Source organism: Neolamprologus brichardi, chromosome 20, assembly GCF_056152115.1.
Source record: "Neolamprologus brichardi isolate AB-2024 chromosome 20, ASM5615211v1, whole genome shotgun sequence".
Classification (NCBI taxonomy): domain Eukaryota; kingdom Metazoa; phylum Chordata; class Actinopteri; order Cichliformes; family Cichlidae; genus Neolamprologus; species Neolamprologus brichardi.
The window spans coordinates 26,573,965-26,599,994 of NC_142123.1; the positions used below are offsets into that span (position 1 = coordinate 26,573,965).

General features: G+C 40.7%; 1 protein-coding gene across 1 annotated transcript; it reads left to right on the top strand.

Moving 5' to 3' along the window:
- Nucleotides 1–330: 330 nt before the first annotated feature.
- On the top strand, nucleotides 331–26,030 carry cacna1fa (calcium voltage-gated channel subunit alpha1 Fa). Its single transcript, XM_087834303.1, has 44 exons — nucleotides 331–443; nucleotides 3,740–3,879; nucleotides 3,977–4,122; nucleotides 4,456–4,608; nucleotides 4,692–4,888; nucleotides 4,989–5,092; nucleotides 5,242–5,384; nucleotides 5,472–5,540; nucleotides 5,628–5,691; nucleotides 5,793–5,819; nucleotides 6,493–6,653; nucleotides 6,769–6,994; nucleotides 7,093–7,300; nucleotides 7,433–7,553; nucleotides 7,669–7,741; nucleotides 8,559–8,622; nucleotides 8,708–8,765; nucleotides 8,848–8,944; nucleotides 9,043–9,172; nucleotides 9,279–9,338; nucleotides 9,464–9,570; nucleotides 9,731–9,818; nucleotides 12,140–12,247; nucleotides 12,359–12,411; nucleotides 12,503–12,649; nucleotides 14,005–14,206; nucleotides 14,295–14,453; nucleotides 14,544–14,654; nucleotides 14,756–14,839; nucleotides 16,091–16,225; nucleotides 16,325–16,390; nucleotides 16,564–16,655; nucleotides 18,437–18,596; nucleotides 21,189–21,316; nucleotides 21,426–21,522; nucleotides 21,611–21,713; nucleotides 21,833–21,934; nucleotides 22,103–22,227; nucleotides 22,731–23,062; nucleotides 23,169–23,309; nucleotides 23,525–23,916; nucleotides 24,218–24,330; nucleotides 24,465–24,797; nucleotides 25,209–26,030. The coding sequence occupies exons 1-44, from the start codon at nucleotides 387–389 to the stop codon at nucleotides 25,413–25,415; spliced, it is 5,883 nt and encodes a 1,960-aa protein (XP_087690429.1). The 5' UTR covers nucleotides 331–386; the 3' UTR covers nucleotides 25,416–26,030.

The following is a 26,030-nucleotide window of genomic DNA, read 5'->3' on the forward strand; positions in this document are numbered from 1 at the left end:
CAAATCAGACACCCTCGGGTCAACTGGCTCGGTCAGAAAAAGAGGAGGGGGCGCCAAGAAGGCGATGCAGGCAAACAAGTCTGCCCTCAGGGCCCCCCGAGCTCTTTGCTGCCTCACCCTTAGCAACCCCATCCGGATGGCTGCACTGGCCCTGGTGGAGTGGAAATATCCTTTTCTCTGAGAGAGTTGCTGTGTTTGTCTCTGCACATGTAGTGTGTTTTGGTTTGTGTATGTTTAATCCTGCATATGATGCACATTCATTAATAATCATTTGTTTCATGTATTTTCCTGGAGAGATACATTCACAAGGCCCGCTCTTGCCTTAACTAGTCTGCAAGCCCTTTGACATTTTCATTCTTCTTGCCATTTTTGCCAACTGTGTGGCCATGGGTGTCACCAAGCCGTTTCCAGATGACGATTCCAACCCTACCAACCACCAACTAGTAAGTGTTCAGTAAAAATATAAAATAATTTAACAAAGCCACCAAAAATATACAGCGTGGGCCATTTATATGGATACACCGTAATAAAATGGGAATGGTTGGATACTGGATGCCTGTGTTGGCATTTCTCCTGCGGTGTTGCTATCAGTGTGTGAAGAGCGGGAGAAGAGGGTTGCATTGACAATCAACACATTCAACACATTTTATAAGTGGTCAGCAACTTGTAAATAACTCATGAAAGAATAAAGTTGCGTTGAAACCAAGCACACCATTGTTTTTCTTGTGACATTACTAATAAGTTTGATGTGTCACATGGCCCTCTTCCTATTGAAAAAACAAAAGTTGTATCCAAGATGGCCGACTTCGAAATGGCCACCATGGTCACCACCAGTGTTGGTCAAGTTACTTGAAAAAAGTAATCAGTAACTAATTACTGATTACTTCCCCAAAAAAGTAATCCCGTTACTTTTCTGATTACTTATTTTCAAAAGTAATTAATTACTTAGTTACTTTTTAAAAACACAATTTACAACCTGAATAGGTGATAAAGCGATAGATCTTTCAGCCCAATTCTACTTTTTCTACATAATCCATCATACAAAATGTAATCAAATGGAAAAGTCCATTTTTAAAACTTGTTTTATCAGTTTTAATCTTTTAACTTTATGTATCAAGCAAACATTTAATTATATGCAACATTCTCTGAGTGGAAGAAATTTGTTTAATATTTAAACCTATTTTCTGCACATTCCAGCACATAAAATAATTCATTTCTTTTGTGTTTACACTCACTCTTTCAAATAGATGCAAGTAAAACACAGCAGAAAATAAATAAAGTCAAAGACTAGCGGTCCTTTTGCTCTATTTTCACCTGTAAAGCAGGAGTACCACCCATCTTGAGGAGTTTGCCCCCTCACATATACTATTGTGCCACAAACAGGACTTTAATATCACCAACCATTCCCATGTTATTACCGTGTATCCATATAAATGGCCCACCCTGTACATATATGTACATATCTGTACATATATGCCAGATCACAGATGATAGTGTGGGTCAAATATATGTTTTTGGACACATGGATATGAATAAAACAGCTTGATAGTGAATAACTTACTGAACAGCTTCTATATGTAATACAAACTGGCACACTGTTTTTATTTAGTTGTTTTGATGACATCTCTAATCTAGAAACATTAAGGTAAAAGCCAGTGACGAAGAGGCTGGACCAGCTCGCTGTCTAAAGGGTCCAAGTCTCTACCCCTGAAGGTCATTGTTATCCCAGTAGGAATTGCTAGAAACTTGTTTGACCCCACATTGGGCCGGTATACCCAGCTCTAACTGCTTTTGTCCAAATGCCTACCCTATTACCCAACAAAATAACCCTACTCGTCAAACACAGATACCAGCGACTCTGGTTCACAGCAGTTCCCACACGCTGACACTTGTTGAGTTGCTATGTTTTTACTTTAGTGGTCAGGAAAACAGGTCTCCGAGGACATATTAGTTTTGTGGGCAACTGGTGAGAGCCTTTAAAGAGATGTAGCCATGCAGAAGTCTAAAACCTTACTATTAGATGAAGACTCCAACAAGTGCACAATTTAGACTTAGTCTGCAGAGAAAGTATTTATTTAGACATTTAAGCAGGGGCAAGGCATGCAAGAGGAATGGTAGACAATGCATAGCTCGTTATTTAACCTCTGTGTGGAGGACTATACTTCAGGCATCCTGACTCCTGCAAAGGGAAACCCAACTTAGTGTAGAAAGGAGAAGGTCTGTAACACTACACAGAAGGGAAGGAAGGAAAGTGAATTTACGTCTTTAACAGTGCCTCACCTTTACTTCTTAATTTGCAGGATACATGACAGATTTATTCATTTTTTAGACACATCTGTGGATACTTGGCAGTGGTGTCAGAAAGTCAAATAGACGAAGAGATCATATCGTTGGAGGACGTGTGAAGAGGAAAAAATGTTTGATGAAAGATCTTACATGGAGGAAGTCTTGTTATCTATAAACGTCAAAGAGACGCTGGTGCTTTGATCATATAGAGCTGCCTTCATCAGACTTCAGAAAGGAGGCTCGAGCCTTGGAAATATAACAAGGTTAACACTTTGTATTGTCATGTGATGACATGTCTGATCTCCTTTTACAACTTCTATGCTTTTCTGTTCCTGGTTTCTACAGCTTTACTCTCAGTAAGAAGATTTCCCTTTGCCTTCCTGGAATCATTTTCTTTGTTGGATCGAATATAAGTGACTGAATCCATTCATTCATCCATATTGGTGGTAGTGCAGTGAGCGTGACCATTATCTATCTGAGACACACATGCCTGATATGTATTATCAGTCATTATTTCATTAGTTCAGTCAGTATGTCTGGTATTCTGGTGGATGGTGATGCATTAGCATGGAAAAAGTTGTGCCACAACCTCGGTGACGTGACATCTATCTGGGATCATGACTTACCTAAACACCAACCATCTGCCCCTTCTTTCCTTCCAGCACTCTGTTTTTTTTCTGATCTCTTTTTCCAGTAAATCAAATGTCATATTTTTGTCAAATTGTAAGCAAGTTCTATTAATCATAAAAGATTCCTATGACTAAATAATAACTTAATACATTTATAAAATACGTCATGCAATAATTTTGCTTTGTTTGACCTAATCCTGACATTGTTTGCAGAGAGATAACAGCTGATTCAGTATTTGAGTTTGAGCTCAGACCCGTTTAGTCAAATGTGTAGTGGACACACAGTCGCAGCAGGATAGATGTTAGTAGATTTCTTTGTTGGATTTCACAGAGCGGACAGTTGAAGATATTCTTCATTGGAGACTTAACTATATCCGTTATCATCATAACTTTTGGATCAGATTTTGGGGAAGGTTACAGATTTTCCAAGCTCCATCTTCTTATATTAAAGCACTTAGTTCCTGGATTATAGTGTCAGCGTGAGGTAAAGTCCCAGTGACAGTGACACTGATTAGAAGCTTTAAGCTGAAGGTTACAGAAAAGGGATCTGTTGGCAGACTTATGCATGTGTTAGACAGTGGGTTAAGAGGTTAGAAAGCCAACAGTATCAGCTCTTAATGACTGCACAGGTTGTTTTTTGCATTAGGCGGGAGCTAAAACCAGTTGCAATGTGTGATAAATAGAATAACAGCCTCTAAATGTCAGCCCTAACAATAACTTGACATTTTCTTTAGTTTTCGTCCATTTTTTTTCACATTCCGTCTGTAAAAGGTCTTTCCAATTTTACTTAACCATCCCCGTGTTACCTTTTCTTTTGTTCTCAGGAACAAGTTGAGTACGTCTTTCTCGTCATCTTCACCATTGAGACCTTCACTAAAATTCTTGCCTACGGCTTAGTCATGCACCCCAGCGCCTACATACGCAGCGGATGGAACTTGCTTGATTTCATTATCGTCATTGTTGGGTATTTTGTGTACTTTATAAAGTCACATTTTGCATCCACGAATGTTGTATTGTTAGTACGAAAAGTCAAATACAGCGGCTATTTTCTGACTCTGCAGGTTGTTCAGTGTGATGGCAGAAGGAATGACAGATCACAAGCCCGGTGAGGCCCACCACGCTGCAGGAAAACCTGGAGGCCTGGATGTCAAAGCTCTCCGAGCGTTCAGAGTGTTACGACCACTTCGACTTGTGTCTGGAGTGCCAAGTGCGTCAACTACAATTAGTTTTGTTGGGATATTAGTATGAAGTGAAGGTTTGCACTGGGGGGGGGGGACACAAAGCAGCTTATTTTTATTATTATTATTATTTATTATTTTCAACATTTTGTTCTTTTTAGATTTATTTTAATTGTATTCTTAACATTTTTTTTATTGTTCACATCTATACAAATTTAAATCACAGACATTTCAAATACTATTCTTCATCAAAGCAAAAATTCATTTTAATCTTAAAAGGTCAAATTTAATTTTGTTATTTAAACTTCCTCCTCTTTTTCTGCCTTTTTGTGGTTAATGTTTGTGTTTGTTTGTCTTGTCAGGTTTACAAATTGTGTTGAACTCCATCATGAAAGCCATGGTCCCCCTGCTCCACATTGGTATGCTGGTCATGTTTGTCATCATAATCTACGCCATCATCGGCTTGGAGCTTTTCATCGGGAGGATGCACAAGACGTGCTACCTCATGAGCACAGGTCTGTGTCATTCTGTGGATTTTCCATGTGTCATTGATTTCTAGACTCAAAGCCTTTTGGTCTCTTGCCGTTTCCTGTTCCAGGTCTCATGGTGGACGATGACCCAACACCTTGTGCGTTTGCTGGGAACGGCCGCTTCTGTGTCACTAATGGGACTGAGTGCAGGGGCAAGTGGCAGGGCCCCAACGGAGGGATCACAAACTTTGACAATATCTTCTTTGCCATGCTGACAGTTTTCCAGTGCATCACTATGGAGGGTTGGACAGATGTACTCTACTGGGTACACATACATATTGCTAGATCACAGTTTTCAAGCTCCATTTTTTTCTTTTGTTGATTGACAATACTTATCAGTTCTTTATGCCTTTGTCTCTGTGCAGATGAATGATGCTATTGGCTATGAGATCCCATGGATTTACTTTGTTTCTCTGGTCATCTTTGGATCATTTTTCATTATCAATCTTGTATTGGGTGTGTTGAGCGGGTGGGTAGTCCCTGCACTGCAGGTTTCAACTAACTTTGCGTGAATTGTGCAATGAGAAACAAAGGCGATACTTTAAAATGAATCTACCACATATGTCCCTAATGGTTTTCCTGTTGTTATTAAGTTTGTGCTTGTATTTATGAGCACAGAGAGTTCTCTAAAGAAAGAGAGAAGGCCGTCGCTCGTGGTGAGCTGCAGAAGGCGCAGGAGAGCAAGCAGATGGAGGAGGACATGATAGGATACATGGACTGGCTCATAGAGGCCGAGGATGTGGACGAAGAAGGAAACAAACGTTAGTTAGGAGAACATTTACATTCAAATATAAACTCTCAAATCTTTACATTTGTACATACTAATCTGGCTCGATGTGTCTTTGAAGGTGCTGCAATTGCAAAGAAAAAGATGATGAAGAAGTTTGGCTGGTATAAGCACAGTGAGGATGGAGGAGGTATGATAGCTGCTGCTTGTTGCTGTTATTATTTTTCATTTTACGTGATAATCTCTAACAGCCAGTACGTGTGTGTGCATTCAGCAGAGTCAGACTCAGATGATGATATAGCATACCTGGATGATGATAGCGGCTTCTGTGCGTCTCTCATGTAAGGAAACAAAAAGGTCAACGTTGTTTTAAATCGTTTTTTCTGTGGAGGAGATGGTGTCATTTTATTAATGTTATTCTCTTGTTTGATTTCTTTCACAGGGCAAAGATGATGGCCAATAGTTTCTGGTAAGAATAAGAGAAGACGTACAACTTTAGGCTCAGTGGGTTTAAATAAATGATGCATTTTTTTACACCTGAAACAAAAAGGACTTTATTTTCAAGTTAATGGTAAAATAATTATGAAAAATAAATATGATGTCATGATTTTATCACAGCTCAGGCAGGCACAGGCGGTTTTCCTGCTTGCACACTAAATGCTAAACACAAATTTTGGCTAAATGAGAGCTGGTAACATAAAGTACTATACACAGGATGAGAAATAACACAAATTGGAAATAAAGAAAAGACAAAACAGATAAATTAATTTATGGGTGCAGTCTACAAAAACTATAAATCTTTGAATTAAGGCGTTTTCAGTCCCATTATGACAGGTGTATAAAATCAATCACCTATTGATGCAGTGTGCCTTTACAAACTTACTGAAAAATTGATCATTTTAAAGAGCTTACTGAATTTGAGCCCACGCTCAAACTATAGAAGGATGACACCAATGAAACAAGTCAGCTTGCGAAATTTCTTCCCTCCTAAATATTCTGTAAGTGGTTAGAACTTGTAGACCAGAGCGGGATCACTCAGTACTGAGGCCAGTGGTGAGATTGTGCTATGTCATATTAATACTTTTTGACTGTACATGTCTACTATGCATGCAGTAAAAATGTTCATTCCACACTTTCTTTAGTGACCAGCTGTGCCAGCTGAATCACACTCTCAGGAAGAACTGCCGCGTTGCAGTAAAGACCACTAACTTCTACTGGTTGGTGCTTCTGTTGGTGTTTCTCAACACTGTGGCCAGCGCTTCAGAGCATTACGGGCAGCCGAAATGGCTCACAGAAATGCAAGGTACTAAATAGCCCCGCCCGTTTTTATTCTAACCTGTGATCCCAACCATCTTTATGCTTTGATTCTGAATGAGTCAGTGATATAAGAACAAATGTTACTTTTTTTTGTCCCTCAGAGCGAGCCAATAAGATCCTGCTGATGCTCTTCACTCTGGAGATGTTGATGAAGATGTACGCCTTTGGTCTGCAGATCTACTTTATGGCGCTGTTCAATCGCTTTGATTGCTTTGTCGTGTGTGGCGGTATTCTCGAGACACTCCTCGTAGAATTTGAAGTCATCCCGCCCATTGGCATATCGGTGCTACGCTGCATCCGACTGCTCCGCATATTTAAGATGACTCGGTAATTAGTGATTAAACCTTACGTGAGAAGGGAACTACAAATTTCCATGCCCTATCTGCCCATCCTGATGTGTGGTCATGATGTCCTGTCATTTTTAGGCACTGGGCTGCCTTGTCTGATCTGGTCACTTCACTGCTCAACTCTATGAAAGCTATCTGCTCCCTTCTGCTTCTGCTCTTCCTCTTCCTCATCATCTTCGCCCTGCTGGGTATGCAGTTGTTTGGAGGCAAATTCAACTTTGATGACACTCAGATGAAAAGAAGCACCTTTGACTCATTCCCTCAGGCGCTGCTCACATGTTTCCAGGTGATTTACGTCTCCAAAACATCTCTCTCTTATGCTCACTGCTTAGCATTTCTGTTTATGGTATTGATTAGATCTCCTTCCCTCTGTCTGTTGAATTCCTTCTTGTTCATCTCGGATGGACTTTTGTTACAGATCCTCACTGGAGAGGACTGGAACGCTGTGATGTACGATGGCATTATGGCATACGGAGGGCCAATATTCCCTAACATGGTGGTGTGCATTTACTTTGTCATCCTCTTTGTCTGTGGTAACTGTATCCTTTTCAGCAAATGATTATCAGCAATGATATCAGCTAGAACAGTCTAAATATTACATTTGGTCTTTCATTTCAAAAGGAATAAACAGCAATTCCTTAATTTTGTGATCAGACATCCTGCTTAATGTCTTCTTGGCTATCGCTGTGGACAACTTGGCAGGAGGTGGTGGGAAGAAAAAAGTCGAGTAAGTTTGATATATAGACTGCAGATGGATGTAGCTACAGTCACCCAAATTTGTGAACTCAGCATTATGTCCCTCTCTGGGACTATATACACAAATATTTCACAGCTCTTCCCTACTCCTTCCATAGCAATTAAGAGGATAAGTAGCAACAAGTTAATCAGATGGAACTGATTAACTCAGCATCAGCGAATCTCATCACCTCTCTAAAAAAGCTTAGTAGTTTGGTCTGGAGCAGGGGCAGGGAACTCCAGGCCTCGAGAGCCGGTGTCCTGCAGGGACTAGATGTGTCCTTGATCCAACACAGCTGATTTAAATGGCTAAATTACCTCCTCAATACTTTTTTGGAGTTCTCCAGAGGCCTTGTAATGAACTAATCATTTGAGTCAGGTGTGGTGACCCAGGGTGAGATCTAAAACCTGCAGGACACCGGCTCTCGAGGACTAAAGCTCCCTACCCCTGGTCTGGAGCATTCAGATCTGTGTTAATACATACAGAAAGCTGTGAGAAAGCTTCTTCTCTCTCTTGCATCTGAGCAAATCCCATGACTTTGGGAACAATACCCTTTAAACAGACATGACCAAAGTGTAGATGTTTGGTCATAATGCATTTTTGTATCATTATCAATTACCATCCCCCGTCCCAGTTTTTGTCCCTCCCACACGAGTTTAGGTCAGCTGTGTAGGTTGCAGCTTGGTTCAATATGCTTAAGGAAACGGTGACACGTTCTTCTAATTTCTGCTGCATTTACGCATCAGTGTATTCAATATAAAATGTTATTTGAAGCATAACAGTAGTGTATGAACATTTATTTATTCAGAGAGAAAAAGGAAGATGAAGAAGAGTGGGATGAAGATGAAGAGAAAGAGGATGAAGATGCAGGGGTAAGGAACTCTGAAATCTTTTTATATATTATATTGAATGTTTATAGAAAGCGAAGTAGCCGCTGGTATTTTGTCTTGGGAGCAGAACGAAGATGACGACTGGCAGGAAAATGAGGAGCTGAGAGTCATCGAAGGCCTGGAGGGTGAGTTTGATCGACATTACACCCAACAGAGAGATATTAACTATCTTGACCAACAGTGATTATAAGTGTGTCTTTATTGTAGGAGTGGCTCCTCTGAAGCCCGATTTCTCCGGACCCAAAGAAAAGATTGTACCAATACCCGATGGAAGCTCCTTCTTCATTCTCGGAAAGAAAAACTGGTAATTTTAAATAATCATGAACCCGAGAAATGATTGAAGGGATACAATCTAATACCAGTGCCGTGCACGTGATTTCCTTCCCATTTTTCATTCCTCAGTTTACGAGTCGCCTGCCACAACCTCATCCATCACCCCTACTTCACCAACTTCATCCTCATCTTCATCATCCTCAGTAGTATTTCACTGGCTGCTGAGGATCCCATTAAATCCCACTCATTCAGGAACACTGTAAGGCCAAGCTTCACTTGCTTTTCCTGTCATATTCCCTACATGTTTACTGACTCATAATATTATTCATTAGACTGAGAACTGATTTAGCTTCTGTCTTCCTCAGGTGCTGGGATATGCTGATTATGTATTCACTTCAGTTTTCACTGTGGAGATCGTACTTAAGGTAACAGCTGCAGTGGCTGTAAAGGACCAAATCTAATAGAAAATTATGCACTAGCAGACCTCGGAAGTACATGGCAGTGCAATGAGTTTCTGACTTTGTTTCTTCACCCTCTCACTCATGTTTAGATGACTGTTTATGGAGCTTTTCTGCACACTGGCTCCTTCTGTAGAAATGCCTTCAACCTTCTTGACCTGCTGGTTGTCAGTGTGTCACTCACGTCCTTCTTTCTGCAGTGAGTAGATACACGTGAAACGCAAGCTGTGGTTCTTCTGTCGGGTTCTGGCAGAAAGATCAGGAGCAGTTGTAGCAAAGAGAAGAGATTTGAGGATAACTTTTTTTAATTTATGAGCTCAAACTTTTCTTTTCTAATCTCTTTTCCTTGTTTCTTCCAGCTCAAGTGCCATCTCTGTGGTGAAGATTCTCCGAGTGCTTCGAGTGCTCAGGCCTCTTCGAGCCATTAACAGAGCCAAAGGATTAAAGGTAAACAGTAGGGGTGCGACGATACACAAAATTCACGGTTCGGTTCGGTTCGATACTTTGGTGTCACAGTTCGATATTTTTTCGATACAAAAAAACTGTTCATGCCTTTTTAGTTTGTCATTTATTAAAATTATAAATATATATTTTAACTCAAAAGTACAGTTTTTAAATTTAATGTTGCTGAAACAACAAATTAATAAAAAAATTAATCTATCTGATTGAGAAATCACTCATCTTTGGAAAAGAGAGTTTATTACAGAGAAATGGCTCTTTCCAAAATAAAAGCTATACTATACGCTTCTTCTGGGCTATACTCTCAGCAGCATATTAAACATATCAGGTCCCCATAAGGAGAATCATGTGCTAACGGCTGTCTAAATGACTCGGGTAAAGTTTGTAGCATGCGTGCTTGTTGTTTTTGTCTGCTTCCACTTGTCTTTGCACTAGGATGATGTCAGCATAAATGTGCAGTCATGTTCGTTGTGTTCCCACTAGTGCTGTCAGCGTTAATCTCATTGAAATGACATTAACGCCACAACACGGCAAATCTCCGTTAACGAGCTACCGCGGATCGCCCCGTGCGTGGGGCTGGACGGCCAACACGTTAACGAGCTATCTGCGCTAAGCCACTAGTTCCCACCAATGTAATTGAGCATTGCGTGGCACATCCAACATACTGTTTTACTTTTGTCCATGACACGCTTACCTTCAGGGTCATACATCACATTAAAACCAAAATAGTTCCAAACGCCAGATCTGAGTGAGGGTGGGGGAGGTTCAATTTGCCATGTTGCAAGGAGAGCTTAACTTCTGTCTCGCTAGCTTGCCCTGCGCTTAGTGAATCTGCGTTCGACTACTCCGCCTAGGCTGCACTGTCAAGCGCAGATCCACTGAGCGCTCAACACAGACAGCATCGTCAGAAGAAAAGTTGATAAAATAAATAAAAAATGTTGTATTGTTTGATACATATGGGTACCGAACCGAAAGCACTGTATCGAACGGTTCAATATCTATACGAGTATCGTTGCACCCCTAGTAAACAGCTATATTCTATAGTTTCATTCCAATATTCATTTAAGCATTATTTCAGACAGAGCACCAAGTAAAGCTTGGTCTCCAAGCTGATAACAGCTGATCCCACTGCCTACCTACATCGGCTGATGGCTCAGCTGATACCCTTCTATGTATCCAATTAGCAAATCTCATAAAGGGTGCACCGTTCAGCCTGCTGCATCTGCAAGCCGCTTGCACCTCAGCTCCTCCTTTTCATGTCATGTCACACTTAATCAGTGTCATGTAAACTCGCTGATCACTTAACACAAATATCTAATCAGTCATTCACATGGCAAACACTAATTTAGGAGTGTAGACATGGTGAAGAGAAACTGACAAAGTTCCAACTAAGCATCAGAAGAAGAAAGGAAATTGAATTTACTTTGAACATGACATGATTGTTGGTGTTAGACAGGCTGGTCTGAGTATTTCAGAAGGTGCTCATAGACTGGGATTCATCTCTAGGGTTCAGTGAGGATGGTCCAAAATACGGGGCCAGTGAGTAGCAGTTCTTTGGCTGAAAATGTCTTGTTGATGTCAGAGGTCAGAGGAGAATGGCCAGACAGCTTCCAGCTAATAGGAAGACAACAGGAAATTCAAATAGCCACTTGTTACAAACAAGGTATGCAGAAGATCATGTCAGCACATCAAGCCTTGAAGCAGATGGGCTACAGCAGCAGAGGACCATCCAAGCTACCACTCCTGCCAGCTAAGAACAGGAAACTGAGATTATAATTCACACAAACTCACCAAAATTGGATAACAGAAGATTGTAAGATTGTGACTTTTGAGTGGTAGGGTCAGAATTAGGTGTAAACAAAGCATAGATCCATTGTCTCTTGTGTCAACGGTTCAGGCTGCTGGTGGTGATGCACAGGTGTGGGGGATATTCTTTTTGGTCCCCTTGTAGCAACTGAGGATCCTTTAAACGCCACAGCCTACCGGCATTTTGTTTCTGATCATGTCCATCCCTTTATGACCACAGTGTGATCTTCTGTCTTCTAGTGGCTAATTCGAGCAGGATAACACACCATGTCACAAAGCTCGAATTGCCAAGCTGGTTTCTTGAGCGTGCCAATGAGTTCACTGAACTCAAATGGCCTCCACAGCTCTCAGTCTAACAGAGCACCTTTGGATGTGCAGCTGACAAATCTGCAGCAACTGTGACAATATTGTTGTTTATACTGTACAATTTATTCAGTGTACATAAAAAAAGTGTAACATGGTGCTTTTTAGTCACATCGTTTTTGCTGTTTATATGTTCACAGAATGTGGTGCAGTGCGTGTTTGTGGCGATCCGCACCATCGGTAACATCTTAATTGTCACAACCCTCCTCCAGTTCATGTTTGCGTGTATTGGAGTGCAGCTTTTCAAGGTTCATGTTCACACTTTCAGCACGATAAGATTTTAACACCCTCAGCAGATATATAGAGTGTGTCGAGTGAGTGTTTGTAACAGTGTAACTTCTCTGTGTTTGCTGTTATAGGGCAGATTCTACAGCTGCACTGACGAAGCCAGACACACTCCAGATGAGTGCAAGTCAGTGGGGTTTTTTTTTCACACAACATAAAGCTCTTGACAATTTCTTATCACGCTGTTTATTAAAAGATGTGCATGCATCTAATTTTAGAGGCACATTTGTGGTGTATAAGGATGGAGATATGAATCACCCCATGGTCAGGGAACGCATCTGGGAGAACAGCGATTTCAACTTTGATAATGTGCTAATGGGAATGTTGGCTTTATTCACTGTGTCAACATTTGAAGGTTGGCCGCAGTGAGTATTAATTCTACATTTTAAGTCCATCACCTCTCTAAACTATCTGTGTCATTCCTTGGGAGCTTCATTTTTTTATAAGTTTATTTCTTAGAAGTTTATTGAACAACTTAGCGTTTTGTTATTTTCTTTATTTTGGAAAATATCGCTAAAATAGGAAGTAACAGAGCAGTTGTAGGGACTATTTTTAGCTGAAGATTAAGTGAAAACAGCCTTCAGAGCACTACAGTCGTGGCTTAAAGTTTTATCAGTGGCACAAATGTTTATGTTTCATACACTTTGCCGCTTCACTTTTTGTTTAGATTATTTTTAGAATCGGAATAAGAATATTTTATTAACCCCAGAGAGAATTATATGGTCACAGCTGCTCCAAGACATGTTTCCATGAAACAGTGAAGAACCATCATGACATCAAGACTTTTATTGGTCAATAAATTAAAGCCATGCAAAGAGTCAATATTTAGACTAATCAAAATCCAGTCCTGCCTTAAAAGTGCTCAAAATTGATCACAGTTTTTGGGGTTCTGTTTGTCTCTCTGCTTTTTAAGCACTGGCCATACTTAACATGTACTCAAAGACCAGCTTTTAATGATCCAGAAGCAGTTTGGTGACAATCTGTTAAGTTTTCAGCATGATATAGCACTTTTCACAAGGCAAAAATGAGACGTAAGAGGCTCAAAGATCATCCATCCATTCATCCATCCATCCATCCATCCATCTTCTTTCGCTTTAGGAAGGCTCAAAGATCATTAAATTAAAATGTCCATATCTTAATCACATCAAACATCTGTGCTCAACAATAAAAACAGGAAAGTATATGAAACACAAAATATGTGTCACTGCCAAAAACTTGTCATTGTGACTGTAGACCAGATTTCATTGTAATCTAAATATATCCATCTAAATATTCACCAAGCAATTATTTGTTTCATAAATTGTTTACACATCACACAAATAATGATGAATATAGAATTTGAATTGACATTTCATGATTGCGTGGCTATGCCAAAGCTTGAACTACCCCATTTTAAGCAGACAAAAGAAATACTGTGTTTCTTGTGTGTCTGAGGGCTACGCTACAATATCACTGGGACTGTTGTTTTACAGCCTGCCTTATGAGATTACTCTTTATTACTTATGTAAAGATATTGCTACTGAAATGACATGCTCTTTTGTGACGGCACAGAGAGGAAATACATACATGAAACTACATCACCTTTTCATGGCTTTTTTAATGGAATTTCCAAATAATAACATAAGTTTAGGAATCTTTATATCAATGATTAAATGACTCAATGTATCAGGAATCCTGTGTGTCACTCGCTTTGTCTTTTTTATTTTATTTTTGCCTAAAGGCTTCTGTACCGGGCCATCGATGCCAACGCCATAAATCGAGGCCCCATTTACAACTACAGAGTGGAAATCTCCATCTTTTTCATCATCTACATCATCATCATCGCCTTCTTCATGATGAACATATTTGTGGGTTTTGTCATCATTACATTTCGAGAGCAAGGAGAGGCTGAGTTCAAAAACTGCGAACTCAATAAAAATCAGGTTAGTTATCATTAAAAACTGTAGTTTTGATGTCAGTGTAATAGCATTATTTCAGACTCAATCTTTTCTATCCTCTCCCTCCTCACAGCGTCAGTGCGTGTATTATGCATTGAAAGCTCAACCAATTAAGATTTACATTCCCAAAAACCCATCCCAGCTCAAATTCTGGAAAATCATCAACTCCAGCCAGTTTGAGTATGTCATGTTTGTACTGATTCTGGGAAACACCCTTACTCTGGCTGTTCAGGTACAATGTCAGTCAGTTTTCACTCAGATAAAATACTAACATATTGATTCAGGGCTGTGATGTGAATTTTTGTGTTGTTTTTCCTCTCAGCATTATGAGCAGTCAAAACTATTCACCTCCATTATGGACATCCTCAACATGATCTTCACTGTGGTTTTCACTATAGAGATGATTATCAAGCTAATGGCTCTGCGCGCACATGTAAGGTTTCACTCTTTTTCATCAGACAATGATATTTGGCACAACTCCACTCACTGTCTGCTGTCTCGATGACTCTCACTTTGCTTGTTTAATCTCTGCAGCACTATTTCATCGATCCTTGGAATTCATTTGATGCACTTATCGTCGTGGGAAGTGTGTTGGACATTGCAGTCTCTGAATTTAGCGTAAGTTTGTTCACACAGCAACAAAATATCACCAGCTACCTTCCTTATCTACCCAAATATCTAATCAGCCAATCACACGCCAACAATTAGTCATGCAATAAATGAGTCAAATGAGGCATTTCGAGATAGTCAAGATAACCTGTTGAAATTCAGAAAGAGCATCAGATTGGGGAAGAAAGGTGATTTAAATGACTTTGAACAAGGCATGGTTGTTGGTGGAGAACTGGGATTTTCCCACACAAACATCTCTAGGTTTACAGAGAATGGTCTAAAAAAGAAAAAATATCCAGTGAGCAATTGCTCACCTAAATTCAGGCGAGGTGAGCAGTTAACACACTGGGTGAAGCCAGTCCCAGTATTTTCTGTTCAATTTTGATGAAACTTTCCTTTAAATATCCTGAAGATTTGCTGGTATTTAGCTGCAGGGGCTAAAAGGGATCTCAGCAGCTTGGTGTCGGTTATTATGGTGCTATTATGTAGGAATAAAATCAGAAGATAATTCAGATGCGAGAAGGAAAACTATTACTGCCATCAGGGTTGTCAGCTGCACTTTTGTGAACAATTAACTTAACAAATGATTAAGAACTACACGATGAAAAATAATAAAATAAACCTTTCTACAATTTTTTGAGGAAGAAATTCTATATGGCTTGAAATATGTATTACTCTGAAAATGAAATAATTTGTGCTTTAATTTCTTTTCTCCTGCATGGTATCGCCTGCCTGTTGTTCACCACATGCAAAACAATGCAGGGCGGAGGCGGTCATGGTGAGGTAAGAGCTGAATGCTGAAGTACTCGTTTTAATTCTTCTGCAATACACTTTGGGTGGACAAAAGCTAATAAGCTAATAACCTTGAGAAAAAGAAGTGCAACTTGAACAACATGTCTCAGCTTTTCTACTCATAACTTAAACACTTCTGTGCTGCTCCTTGGCTGCATTTCTTTGTGATATCTCAGGGTTTGTGTAACACCTTTGTCAGGAAGAAAGCTTTGAAACTCTTCTGGATTGGAGGAAATCAATAGTTTGAACATTCACCTTAAGGATTTCCAATCCAAATGGCTTGTGAAAAGTCCAAAAACGGTGCTCTTATCTTCAGTCTTTACACTTGACAAGCGCTTCAAGCAGGCCAGAATTAACCGTTTACATAAACCGTCCTGGCCTTCAGGACACGTTTCACACTCCTGATGACATATCTGCTTTTTCAGTCTCAGATATTTAACTATTTCTGTCTGCCTTTATTCTTTCTAGGGTCCCGGGAAAGGTGAAAGTGGAAAAGTGTCCATCACATTTTTCCGTCTTTTCCGAGTCTTGAGGTTGGTCAAACTCCTCAGTAAAGGAGAAGGCATTCGGACTCTTCTCTGGACTTTTGTCAAGTCCCTCCAGGTCAGTAGCAGCACAGAAATAACAAAAGGATTAAACAATTTCTTGTGACACCTGTAGACAACTTTTATGTAACTTTGCTCTCGACTGTTATCTGCTCAGGCTTTACCTTACGTCGGCCTCCTCATTGCCATGATCTTCTTTATCTATGCTGTGATCGGCATGCAGGTGAGTCTTTGTTATGAACGTAGGTTTAAATTTTGGCCGTTTCACTCATTGCAATTAATCAAACAGGTATCCGATGATAAACAAAACATTACATCATACAGGCTGCCCCCAGTTTACAAGTCTATAATAATAAAAAGTCTCTGGTTTTAATGACAGTTTTTTTTCTCTTGTAGATGTTTGGGAAGGTGGCTGTTGATGATGACACACACATCAACAGAAACTGCAACTTCCAGACTTTCTTTATGGCTGTTCTGGTACTTTTTAGGTGAGTCTTTTTAGCCAGAGGAAGGGGCAAAATTAAAGGGACAAAGCTGAATTGTTGAAAAATGAAGCTTTACTTCATCCAATGGCCACTGGAGGCCGGCTACCAGAGAGATTAAATTAATGTGCTTACAGCCTTGTAATGAAAACTGTTTTTGGCAATGAAACTAATGTCCTCCTTCATAAAGACTCTTAAGTGGGCCTCTTGAAAAGTGTTTTGTGTTGAGGCTTACCACCTTCAGTGACCACTGGATCAGTGGACTGAACCTCTCAGCACTGCTGGTAGTATAGGTGCCTTCTGGAGCACTTTAAATAAAAAATTAAAATGTGACACCATGTGCCTTACTTTATCTTTCTTTTTGACTTTTATGAGGATCATAATTTACATGATGAACATCCTGTTTTCTAACTAATACGGGGCAGTTTCTTTGTGCAACCAGAGGTATCGCTCCCTGCTGCTCATTAGCAAGAATGCACATTCAACGCACTTCAAAGACAGCTCCGTATTTTATATCGTTGTTTTTGCAGACAAAACATAAATGCCGAAGCTTCAAAATGCACAGTCTAAGAAACAACTGGTGATGGCATGGAAGCTATGTCCATCGTTTATCTACAGTCCATGGCTTTCTTCTCTCTTCCGATAATACATTTCTTTATTATAGTCAGTGTTGGGGAGTAACGGAATACATGTACCGCCGTTACGTATTTAAAATACAAAATATGAGTAACTGTATTCCGTTACAGTTACCGTTTAAAAAGGTGGTATTTAGAATACAGTTACTTTGTTGAAATAAATGGATTACACGGCGGTACTTCCCTGTTTCATATTGTGGCGGGTCAGGACTGTTTGGGTTTTGTTTGACAGCTACGTTCTGTTGTTCCAGGCGGCAGCGTTACGGTTGTCATGGTTACAGGGTTACGCTCTCCCTGCGTGTTTCCTGGGTGAGAGAGCGCCTGTTGTTGTTGTGCTAAGCTAATAGGCAGAATGCTACAGGTATAGCTCTAAAGAATGTAGCATCATAGGCAGTGTAGTCCGTGCTGCAGGGAGAATGGACTGCCATACACGTTATGTGTCTGTGAGCGAGGGAGGGAGAAAAAGGAAAAGTACGAGTTGTCATCGAGCAAAAACGGGAGCTGGAAGCATGTAAATATAATAATAACCACTGCAGCCAAGAAGAGAGCCTGACGAGCCCAGCTGTAAGTAAGCTATTAAGACTCGACTGTACACCGTGTTCGTGTTTTCCTCCAAAAACAATAAGTTCCGTTGGAGCAGCCTTTCAACGCCTCTCTCTGTCTCTCGCTAGCAAAGTGACCCAGACAACAAAGTAAAGCTAGTTTTCAGCTACTAGCCCGACACAGAACCCACCGTATTAGCCAGAGGTCCCTTTACTACGGTCCGGAGCCGCGGACCTTCAGTAACAGTAATAAATCACAGCAATAGTACATTCATGTAGTTGTAAACAGCATGATAATATATTAAGTAATCCAAAGTATTCAGAATACGTTACTCTCATTGAGTAACGTAACGGAATACGTTACAGAATACATTTTGGGGCATGTATTCTGTATTCTGTAATGGAATACATTTTAAAAGTAACCTTCCCAACACTGATTATAGTCTTACTCAGAATCAGAAGTTACTGTGCTGCATTAACACGACTTTTTGGTCAAACAAAAAGTGCTTCTAGTGTGAAACTTGAATTACTTTCATGCATCTTTTCTAACATCTAGAAGGTCTAACACAGTGTGAAGGAATAGTGATAATGCTGCTGTTTTTCCTTGTAGGTGTGCCACTGGAGAGCAGTGGCAAGAGATCATGTTGGCAGCTTTGCCTGGCAGACGCTGTGACCCAGAAGCTGACGTTGAACCTGGTGAAGAGTTCACCTGCGGTAGCAACTTGGCCTACATTTACTTCATCAGCTTCTTCATGCTATGTGCTTACCTGGTAAGCAAAGCCACCGAAAATTCAGGATCATTTTTTTAAAATCCCTTCGTTCATCTTGTTTGTGGTAAAACATGTCCTTTCTTTTGATATGACTAAACACTCTACCTCCTGTCTCTAAAAGAAATGTAGGTATAATTAATTCTAACTCGTGTTTTGTAGAATATCAGGTCAGGAGGAATCAAAGTTAGATGAAAGCAGACAGCATAGTATTACAGCTGCAGCGTACTAGCAGGTTTAAAAGCTTACCCTGTCTTCTCCAATTCCCAGCTCATCAGACAACTCCCATCCACGGATTTTATTAATCCAGGCAGCACACTCAAACCACAAAATCCCGATTTAAAAGGGCACAAATATTTTGGTAACAGTACTTTGACCATGGTGCTATTTTAAAACATTAAATGTGTCGAAAGAAGGTGGCGTTTGCCCTAGAGAGCAGGCAGAGGAGGGTCCACGTAGGATCTCATACTCTATCAAGTTGCTGCGTTCCTGCAGTGGAAATGGTAAAAAACGCAGAAAATACAGCAGAGTATAATCTGTTCCAGATTACCTGCTTAGAATTATCAGCAGTATCATATATGATTCAGACAGGGGTAGGGAACTCCAGGCCTTGAGAGCCAGTGTCCTGCAGGTTTTAGATGTGTCCTTGATCCAACACAGTTGATTTAAAATGGCTAAATTACCTCCTCCACATGCCTTGACATTTTCCAGAGGCCTGGTAATGAACTAATCATTTGATTCAGGTGTGTTGACCCAGGATGATATCTAAAACCTGCAGGACACCGGCTCTTGAGGCCTGGAGTTTCCTACCCCTGACCTAAAATATAACCCTAGTCCAATACATAGACAATTTCAATCTTGCTATGGAACCCAATGTAATCCATGCGATTTATAATATTTACCTATGACAGACGTTGGCCTTTAATCTCTTCCACTGTTCCACTGGACAGTTTTCTCAGTTTAGGCCAGGGGTGTCCAACTTCAGGCCTCGAAGGCTGGTGTCCTGCAGGTTTTAGATCTCACTCTGGGTCAACACACCTGAATCAAATGATTAGTTCATTACCAGGCCTCTGGAAAATGTCAAGGCATGTGGAGGAGGTAATTTAGCCATATTAATCAGCTGTGTTGGATCAAGGAAACATCTAAAACCTGCAGGACACCGGCCCTTGTGGCCTGGAGTTCCCCCGCCCCTGGTTTAGGCGGTTCGATTTATAGCAGTGTTACAGTTTTTCTGTTCATTTGTCCTTCTTTATGTTTTCTTCCTTTGTGGACAGCTGACAAAAATCAATCCGTATGTGGTTTTCGGCCTCTAGCACAAACCCACAAAGACCCACCTGGCAGCTAATATAGATCAGGACCTCTGTGTGCTGTTGGGTTTTTTTAATATGTTCACAGAACTGTGGTGGCCTGACTTGCCTGTTATGACTTTATACAAAATTTAGAAGCAACAATAATTCAAAATGTAATCTCAGGTGCTTTTATTTGCTAAATTTACTTAAAATGTTTCCTAAATTTTCTTTTATCATTTTTACACTATACTACCATGTTATACTCAGTGTTGGGGAGTAACGGAATACATGTACCGCCGTTACGTATTTAAAATACAAAATATGAGTAACTGTATTCCGTTACAGTTACCGTTTAAAAAGGTGGTATTTAGAATACAGTTACTTTGTTGAAATAAATGGATTACACGGCGGTACTTCCCTGTTTCATATTGTGGCGGGTCAGGCCTGTTTCGGTTTTGTTTGACAGCTACGTTCTGTTGTTCCAGGCGGCGGCGTTACGGTTGCCATGGTTACAGGGTGACGCTCTCTCTCTCTGTGTTTCCTGGGTGAGAGAGCGCCTTGTTGTTGTTGTGCTAAGCTAACAGGCAGAATGCTACAGGTATAGCTCTAAAGAATGTAGCATCATAGGCAGTGTAGTCCGTGCTGCAGGGAGAATGGACTGCCATACACGTTATGTGTCTGTGAGCGAGGGAGGGAGAAAAAGGAAAAGTACGAGTTGTCACGGAGCAAAAACGGGAGCTGGAAGCATGTAAATATAATAATAACCACTGCAGCCAAGAAGAGTGCCTGACGAGCCCAGTTGTAAGTAAGCTATTAAGACTCGACTGTACACGGTGTTCGTGTTTTCCTCCAAAAACAATAAGTTCCGTTGCAGCAGCCTTTCAACGCCTCTCTCTGTCTCTCGCTAGCAAAGTTGACCCAGACAACAAAGTAAAGCTAGTTTTTGGCTACGAGCCTGACACGAACCCAAGGTATCAGCCAAAGGTCCCTTTACTACGGTTCGGAGCCGCGGACCTTCAGTAACAGTAATAAATCACAGCAATAGTACATTCACGTAGTTGTAAACAGCATGATAATATATTAAGTAATCCAAAGTATTCAGAATACGTTACTCTCATTGAGTAACGTAATGGAATACGTTACAGAATACATTTTGGGGCATGTATTCTGTAATGGAATACATTTTAAAAGTAACCTTCCCAACACTGGTTATACTGGACTTTCTGGATCCCTATTCTCACTTTTTTCAATAATAGATTTATTTATATAAAACACATGCTGTTATAGTCATATCTTTCTCTCTCAGATTATCAACTTGTTCATTGCTGTCATCATGGACAACTTTGAATATCTGACAAGAGACTGGACCGTACTCGGCACTCACCATCTGGACGAGTTTAAGAGAGTTTGGTCTGACTATGATCCAGAGGCCACGTGAGAATCATTTTAGTATCATTCTCCACAACTTGTGTATTTTTTTCTGTCCTTGCATACTTTGTTTTACATCTGTCTCACCAGCTCTGCGTCCATCTCTCTCCTACAGCGGTCGTATAAAACACATCGATGTTGTCACTATGCTGCGCAGGATTCAGCCGCCTCTTGGTTTCGGAAAATTATGTCCTCATCGTGTTGCTTGCAAAGTGAGCAAAAACACATTTGCTCCTGCGGATTTAATGAACAAACTAAAGATATGTATCTGACTCCTTCTGCCTCAACTTGTCTTTGCAGAGACTGGTTGCCATGAATGTTCCCCTGCATCCTGATGGCACAGTCACCTTCAACGCTACTCTGTTTGCTCTCGTGCGAACCTCACTGAAGATTAAGACTGAAGGTTTGACCTGCTGCATATAAACAAAAACACAGAAGCTCATTATTTGTGTATGAGATTACCTCACTCTTTGACGATAGTGCTGTTTATATTAAAGGATCTGTTGTTTGTGTCCCGCTCAGGTCCCATCGACCAGCAGAATGAAGAGCTGAAGGTGATTATCAAGAAGCTCTGGAAGCGCACTAAACCCAAGCTCATTGATGAAGTCATTCCTCCCCCTAGAGGTATACCACAAAATTGCACTGCTTTCCAACATAATGAAAAGTAAAGAAAACCTAAAGCACACTGAATATTAAATCAAGCCCTTTTTCTTTCATATTGTGTACCTGATGATGCCAAATATGTACATTTATTCATATAAGTAATGTTTGTGTAACATTACCTTCTCTCAGGAGATGAGGTGACTTGTGGAAAGGTTTATGCCAGCTTCTTGATTCAAGACTACTTTAAAAAATTCCGGAAAAGAAAAGAAAGGGAGAGGAAATCCAAAAGGAAGGACAAAGCAGCTTCTCTACAGGTAACATAAACTCTGCTATCCAACTCAAATATCCCATGTTTGACACAACTTTTTCATTGACTCGATGCAAAATAAAATCACACGGTCATGTCTGTGTGTGAATGTGGACCCAAATGCTGACCTAAAAGAGGATTAATAAACAAAACAAATCTTTATTTCAGTGAGGCAGAAGTCCAACAGGCAACTGGCAGAAAATAAAAGGAAATAACCTAAATGCTCAAAGTAAAAGAATAAAAAAATGCAAAATACAAAAACTCATGCACATACATTTTAATTGCATCTTGAACCATGTTTGCTTTCCGAGTTAAAATCATCTTTTTCATGCGAGTTTTAAACTGAGATTTGAAAGGTTAAGTTCAACTTACGATCAAATATACTTTTTTATAATAAAAAATAAATAATTATAAAAATAAAAAATCTTTTCATCTCTCTTCAGGTGCTTAACTTTGCATTAAACTCATTGTTGAATGTAGGCTGACTTCAGTTTATGGATATGTTTGTAGCAAGGGCTGCGGACACTGCAGGATCTGGCTCCAGAGATGCGTCTGGCAATGGCTTCTGATCTGGAGGACGAGGAAGGTGGAGGCGATGACATATTCGAGAGTGGGCCTGAAACGTCAGCAACCCCCACTCCCTGCAGCACACCGATGCCACCTCTGGACACGCTGGTAGAGCAGACGACTGTGATCATGGAACCAGAGCCCACGATCTCCAACGGAGGTGTGATCACAGAGCAGGTGACGGGCTTGAAGGAACACCACAGGCCGGGATCCGAGCTGGCAGGTGTCAGCGTGGTAACAGAGCAGCCTGTGAGGTCAGAACCCCTCCCAGTGAGGTACGTTACTGCGTCATACGTGAATTCTCACATTGGTACTCACACTGGTATTCCTTCTATTTTATACCAAGGAGTTTTCTAACTTGCTTGTACTCTTAACAAACAGGGCGGACTCCATCAGTGAATCGCCTCTTCCTCCTCCACCTCCACCTGAGATTTTTGTTGAAGAAGTCAAAGCTACAGAGGAAGTATCCGAGCAGGCGTACTTGAGTGAAGGAGATGCTGCAAGTCTGGCATCAGTAGACCGGTAAGGAATAATCAAGAGGGTCAAGCGATAGATGTAGGTTTATTAAATTATTCATTAAAAAAAACAATTTGGGAAATAGATGCATTAAAAAAAACAACAACTGAAGACAAGATTGAACAGCCTAGCATTAAGACTGGAAACAAGGGGGTAGAGAATTCAACCTACCAGCACCTCTAGAGCTCACTAATTAGGACTTTTACTCTTTGGTTGTGCAGGTATATGTATCCAGAGGCTGTTTCCCCAGTACCAACTGATGCAGGCTACAATGGCCAGAGTCTGGAAAGAGGCAGCAGCCTTGGCGAAATACCGTATGACTCTAATGGTACCAGTGGCTTCGTCAGCAATGATTACACTGACATCAACATGAATGGAGGGAGTGCTGCCACGAGTCCCACTCCCTACACCACAAATGAATATAATGAGAATGAATATCCAAGATACAGTGAGAATGGAAACGGCGTCATGACCGCCAACGGGAACGGAAGCGCAATGAGCGGCGGCCACGAAAACGGCAGCAGCATCGGTTACACTGGAAACGGCTACACTACCAATGAGAACAGCGGTGCCCAGTTTGTTAGGAGAAGGTTACTTCCTGCTATTCCAAAAGGTTTTCCTCCTTCTATTCCATTCTGTACTGATAGACAGAGGTGGTTGTGTATTTTTGGACATTGCCAATCAGAAGAAATTTAAAATTCAAATATTTTGATAATGTTTTTGGTGTTTAAATAATCTGTCAAGTGAATTTATCAAATATTACTGTTATTTTACTTTATAAACTGAACTTTTCTGAGGGGTTTTATTGGGCATGTGAACTATAACTGAACCCTGCTAATACAAACTCTCTCCACGCATGCTGCTACTCTTGCACTCAGGTCATTTTACTAATATCTTCCTGCTTTCTGTTTCAGGTCATAAACCCGCCTTTAATTTCCAGTGTCTGAGACCACAGAGCAGCGTAGATAACCTCCCCATCCCAGGAATCTATCAAGGCCACACATCTCCAACTAGATCACGTTTGCAGGTAAAACAGTGACACTCAGCCTGCTAGTTTTCCTACTCATTTCTAGCTTAAACTCATAATGATATGAATAAATGATAAGAGAGCAGCCTGTCTGATCTGGATTTACTGGCTCTACTTTTGCTCTCCTCTGTCAGAACCAGCACAGCCTGGAGTCCCGGCCCAGCAGTGTGTCCTCCATGTCGTCCACCTCCTGGGCGAACACGGCAGCAGCTGGTGCCACTCCTGTTCCAGGAATAATTGCCCCCTCGGCACGCAAGGGCAAGCTCATCTACACTCCTATGATCTTGATGGATGAAGCCACAGGTACCAGTCAACCGCTGTGGAATGACGGTTCTGCCAGCCTTCCTGCAGGAAGGCGCCCCGGCTGGTACCCCGGTCAAACCAGGACGTACACCAGTGTAAGAATGCCACCCCCTGTGAACCAGGGCTTCATAAGCAAAGGCAGCGCAGACAGTCTGGTGGAGTCGGTAAGTAGTTTTTGAGATTTTCGTAAAGGTGAAACCTCCTACACCCACTATTATGTAGAACTTGGTGTATTTTAAATTCCCGTGACCCTTTGTAACTTGATTTGGTGAGACTTTAAGGCTGATATTCACCTGTTTTGACTAATTTGAACTTTTGAAACCTCATGGGGATATTCTTGCCCAGTAAAAAGGATGGCAAAAGTGTTATCCATCATATTAAAAATCCTTTTAGGAACAGATCTCACCATGAACAGGATGAATGACTAAAGCAACTCTTTGCACTATCGCCTCCCTGAAATGTAATCCTGCTCATTCATTTGAATATTTGCTCAACTTTAGATTGGACGTGAGCAGCTGACAGCACGAACCTGTCTTAAATGATTGCTTCTTTACTCTTTCTGTCACCAACCACAGATCTTGATCTCTGAGGGTCTCGGTGTCTATGCAAGGGACCCGAAGTTTGTGAACTTTGCTAAGCGGGAGATTGCCGAAGCTTGCCACATGAGCGTGGATGAAATGGAGAGCGCAGCTGCTGACTTGATAGTGCGTGGAGCCACTCAGTCGATTTCTCGATTTGAGGAGGAGCTGGCTGATGAAATGAACTGTGTGATTTCTTACTGAGATCAGTTGAACTGTAAGAGAAATGTGTGAGAAACTGAGATGTGAAGTTTGTTTTTTCTTTTAAAAAAAAAGGGAGAAGAAAATCTTTTGTGTGTGTGTGTTTAAATGTCTTTTGAAAACAAAAAGAAACATCCCACATATGAGATTTCTATCATGTTGGGTATGATGTGCTTTTGTTTGTGAATGCCAAAAACACACTTTGATTTTAAGTGTACGTGTCAATTTGTGACAAGAATTTTGATTGCAGCAGAAGAGTCAGCAGGACGCAAGTTCATTTTCTGCATTGTGCTCTCGTTTTGTACCCTACTTGAACTGTGGTCACTTTATACACGTGTGTTCAGCTACAATCAGGGAAACTAGACTCTGAAATAAGAGTGTTTTAAATCTGCACATGTAGATCAAATACTTTTCTTTACTCTTGATACAACTGAGTAAGACTGTGAGTTTCCAACAGCATTAGCTTCTTTAGAGAAATATTTAAATATAATGAATATCCTCTAAGATGCACAATGCAAACTTGTGGCGAAAATGTCCAAATTATGTTTCGGATTCATTGTGACTGAACGGTTGCGTGGCTATCCACTGTGCACAAATAAAATGAAATGTTTTCTCAAA

Bases quoted from the DNA above. Each gene is read 5' to 3' on its own strand.
- cacna1fa (XM_087834303.1), top strand. From the start codon at position 387: ATGGGTGTCACCAAGCCGTTTCCAGATGACGATTCCAACCCTACCAAC. The intron at 7,554-7,668 runs GTATCCTTTTCA...TTTTGTGATCAG, and splicing joins CCTCTTTGTCTGTGGTAACT to ACATCCTGCTTAATGTCTTC. The intron at 9,819-12,139 runs GTAAACAGTAGG...ATATGTTCACAG, and splicing joins ACAGAGCCAAAGGATTAAAG to AATGTGGTGCAGTGCGTGTT.